This window comes from Pezoporus wallicus, unplaced genomic scaffold, assembly GCF_028554395.1.
Source record: "Pezoporus wallicus isolate ANWC-B61680 ecotype Strahan unplaced genomic scaffold, APGP_CSIRO_Pwel_v1 contig_14433, whole genome shotgun sequence".
In the NCBI taxonomy this organism is placed as follows: Eukaryota; Metazoa; Chordata; class Aves; order Psittaciformes; family Psittacidae; genus Pezoporus; species Pezoporus wallicus.
Window position 1 is genome coordinate 1 of NW_026639013.1, and position 4,375 is coordinate 4,375.

A 4,375-nucleotide genomic window follows, 5' to 3' on the forward strand; every position below is an offset into this window, starting at 1 on the left:
CATTCACCCCATACCCCCGTTCACCCCATACCCTCCACTGACCCCATACCCCTCTTGACCCCACAGCTCCCATTCACCCCATAGCCCCCGTTCACCCCATACCCCCCACTGACCCCATTGCCCCCATTCACCCCATAGCCCCCAATGACCCCATTGCCCCCAGTCACCCCATACCCCCCACTGACCCCATTGCCCCCATTCACCCCATACCTCCTGTTCACCCCATTCCCCCCACTGACCCCATAGCCCCCATTCCCCCCTTCACCCCATACCCCCATTGCCCCCATTCACCCCATACCCCGTTCACCCCATACCCTCCACTGACCCCATAGCCCTATTGACCCCACAGCTCCCATTCACCCCATACCCCCCGTTCACCCCATAGCCCCCATTTACCCCATTCCCCCCCCCCCGACCCCCCTCCGCGCAGGCGCACGAGGCCGCTCACACCTCTGCCGTTCTCCTCCTGGCCGAGCCCTTCTCCCACCCGGGTCCCTTGGCCCCCCGCGCCGTGCTCTGAGCCCCGAAATCGAAGGGACCCGGGTGGGAGAAGGGCTCGGCCAGGAGGAGAACGGCAGAGGTGTGAGCGGCCTCGTGCGCCTGCGCGGAGGGGGGTCGGGGGGGGGGGAATGGGGTAAATGGGGGCTATGGGGTGAACGGGGGGTATGGGGTGAATGGGAGCTGTGGGGTCAATAGGGCTATGGGGTCAGTGGAGGGTATGGGGTGAACGGGGGTATGGGGTGAATGGGGGCAATGGGGGTATGGGGTGAATGGGGGCAATGGGGGCTATGGGGTCAGTGGGGGGAATGGGGTGGGAGGTATGGGGTGAATGGGGGCAATGGGGTCAGTGGGGGTATGGGGTGACTGGGGGAATGGGGTCATTGGGGGCTATGGGGTGAATGGGGGCAATGGGGTCAGTGGGGGGTATGGGGTGAACGGGGGCTATGGGGTGAATGGGAGCTGTGGGGTCAATAGGGGTATGGGGTCAGTGGAGGGTATGGGGTGAACGGGGGTATGGGGTGAATGGGGGCAATGGGGGGTATGGGGTGAAGAGGGGGAATGGGGGCAATGGTGTCAATGGGGGCTATGGGGTCAGTGGGGGGAATGGGGTGAACGGGAGGTATGGGGTGAATGGGGGCAATGGGGTCAGTGGGGGGTATGGGGTGACTGGGGGCTGTGGGGTGAATGGGGGGCATGGGGTCAGTGGGGGCTATGGGGTAAATGGGAGACATGGGATCAATGGGGGTTATGGCAGCAATGATGGTTATGAGGTCAATGGGGCTATGGGGGGAATGGGGGACATGGGATCAATAGGGGTTATGGTATCAGTGATGGTTATGGGGTCAGTGGGGGCTATGGGGGGTATGGGGTGAATGGGGGAATGGGAGCTGTGGGGTCAATGGGGCTATGGGGTGAATGGAGGGCATGGGGTCAGTGGGGGCTATGGGGAGAATGGGGGGGTATGGGGTGAATGAGGGTACGGGGTCAATGGGGGGCATGGGGTGAATGGGAGGCATGGGGTCAGTGGGGGCTATGGGGGGTATGGGGTGAATGGGGGCATGGGGTCAGTGGGGGCTATGGGGGGAATGGGGGACATGGGATTAATGGGGGTTATGACATCAGTGATGGTTATGGGGTCAGTGGGGGAAATGGGGGGTATGGGGTGAATGGGGACTATGGGGTAAATGGGGGATATGGGGGCTATGGGGTGAATGGTGGCTATAGGGTCAAGTGGGGCTATGGGGTGAAAGGAGGCAGTGGGGTGAATGGGGGCTATGGGGAAACAGGGTCAATGGGGTGAATGGGGATGTGAGGTGAATGGAGACAATGGGGTCTATAGGGTCAATGGGGTCTATGGGGATATGGGGCTCAATGGGGATATGGGGGGACCATAGAGTAAATGGGATCAGTGAGGATATGGGATCAGTGGGGACAGGGGGACCCATGGGGGGGGGATATGGGGTGATAGAGCGCAAATGGGGTCAATGGGGACACAGGGAGGGGTGGAACAGGAATAGGGGTACCCCTGGCATGGGATGTGGGGGGGAATTAATGGGATCCCCCCTTACTTTGCTCTCAAATCCCGTCAGGAACTTGAGATCCCGGGATTTCTGCAGCACTTTTTCCCTATCCCCATCGGCCGCAGCCCGGATCACCTGGAAAAGGGGGGGGAAAACTGGGAATACTTGGGAATACTTGGGAATAAAAAGGGGGGGGGGTACCCCAAACCCCCCCTTCAAACCTCAATGTAATGATCCGTGAATTCCTGATCGAAGGAACGCGTGGCTCCGAAATCCAACAGCGTCACCTATGGGAATGGGGTTGGGAATGCTGCTGGATCCATGTGGGAATGGGGCTGGGAATTTGGGGGGGGGGGGGGGCTCACCTTGTGCTGGGGGGGGTCATAGAGGAAATTGGCCCAGTTGGGATCGGTCTGCATGAGGCGGAACTCGAAGAGCTCCCGCAGGCAGAGGCGCAGGAGGTGGGTGCAGATCTATGGGAATGGGGTGGGAATTGGATGGGATTTTGGGATTAACCCCCCCCCTTTTCCATACCCACCTCATCCCGCACGTCCTGGGGCAGATCCCGACACTGATCCAATGGGATCCCGCTGCCCAGCTCCATGGTGAGGACCCGCGCTGCCGACAGCTCCGGCACCACCCGCGGCACCGAGAAGAAGGGATCGTCCCGCAGGAGATCCCTTGGGAAAAGCACGGGAAGCGTGAAGGAATCCATAGGGATAACCCCAACCCCGTGCAGCCCGAAACCCCCGTTGAGCGCATCCCAACCGGAAGGTGCGGGCGGATTGGGCTTCCTGGTGGTAATCGCATTCCCATTCCAGCTCCTTCCGCAGCTCTTCCAGGGAGTTCTCAGCAAAAAGGCCTGGGGAAGGGAAGAAGGGGATTTGGGAAGGGAAAAATGGGATTTGGGAAGGGAAAAAGGGGATTTGGGAAGGAAAAATGGGATTTAGGAAGGGAAAAAGGGGGATTTGGGAAGGGAAAAAGGGGATTTGGGAAAGGAAAAATGGGATTTGGGAAGGGAAAAAGGGGATTTGGGAAAGGAAAAATGGGATTTGGGAAGGGAAAATTGGGATTTGGGAAGGGAAAAAGGGGATTTGGGAAAGGAAAAATGGGATTTGGGAAGGGAAAATGGGATTTGGGAAGGGAAAATGGGATTTGGGAAGGGAAAAAGGGGATTTGGGAAGGGAAAATGGGATTTAGGAAGGGAAAAAGGGGATTTGGGAAGGGAAAATGGGATTTGGGAAGGAAAAATGGGATTTGGGAAGGGAAAATGGGATTTGGGAAGGAAAAATGGGATTTGGGAAGGGAAAAAGGGGATTTGGGAAAGGAAAAATGGGATTTGGGAAGGGAAAATGGGATTTGGGAAGGGAAAAATGGGATTTGGGAAGGGAAAATGGGATTTGGGACGGGAAAAGGGGGATTTAGGAAGGGAAAAGGGATTTGGGAAGGGAAAAGGGGGATTTGGGAAAAGGGGGATTTAGGAAGGGAAAAGGGATTTGGGAAGGGAAAAGGGGGATTTGGGAAAAGGGGGATTTGGGAAGGGAAAAGGGGGGATTTGGGAAGGGAAAAAGGGGATTTGGGAAGGGAAAGGGGGATTTGGGAAGGGAAAAGAGGGATTTGGGAAGGGGAAAAAGGGGTTTGGGAAGGGAAAAAGGGGATTTGGGAAGGGAAAAATGGGATTTGGGAAAGGGAAAACGATTTTGGAAGGGGAAAAGAGGATTTGAGAAAAGGAAAAGGATTTGGATAAGAAGAAGGGATTTAGGAAGGGAAAACATTTGAGAAGGAAGAAAGGGATTTGAAAAGGGGGAAAAAAGGGATTTCGGATGGGGAAAAGGGATTTGGGAAGGGAAAAAGGGGATTTGGGATGGGAAAAAGGGGATTTGAGACGGGAAAAAGGGGATTTGGGAAGGGGAAAAGGGATTTGGGACAGGAAAAAGGGATTTGGGACGTTTTCCCGGTGTTATCCATAGGGATTCCCAACTCACCCTCAGGCAGGGCCGAGCTCATCCGCAGCAGAGCCAGGAGGTTTTCCACGTCGCTGTGGATGCTCTGGGCGATCCCGGGATACTGTGGGAAAACTGGGATGGGAAAGCAGGCTCTAACAGCCCCAAAACCCCCCTTTTTCACCCCAAAACCACCCTTTTTCACCCCCAAATCCTCCTTTTTTAACCCAAACCCGCTTTTTTCACCACAAAACCCTTTTGCTCCCAAACCCATTTCTTATCCCAAAACCCCCTTTTTCACCCCCAATACCCCTTTTCACCCTAAAATCCCCCTTTTGACCCCAAAATCTTTCAACCCAAACCCTTTTTTCACCCCAAAACTCCCCTTTCTCACCCCAAACCCCTTTTTCA

The 4,375-nt window shown here is 56.1% G+C and overlaps 1 protein-coding gene across 1 annotated transcript; it reads right to left on the reverse strand.

Moving 5' to 3' along the window:
* Nucleotides 1–444: 444 nt before the first annotated feature.
* Nucleotides 445–4,119, reverse strand: LOC130601428 (atypical kinase COQ8B, mitochondrial-like; the record flags this gene model as incomplete). Its single annotated transcript, XM_057413510.1, has 7 exons — nucleotides 445–600; nucleotides 2,070–2,156; nucleotides 2,243–2,308; nucleotides 2,387–2,494; nucleotides 2,560–2,701; nucleotides 2,790–2,883; nucleotides 4,007–4,119. Coding segments are annotated over 7 exons (766 nt in total), but the record flags the coding sequence as incomplete, so codon positions are not given.
* Nucleotides 4,120–4,375: the final 256 nt, after the last annotated feature.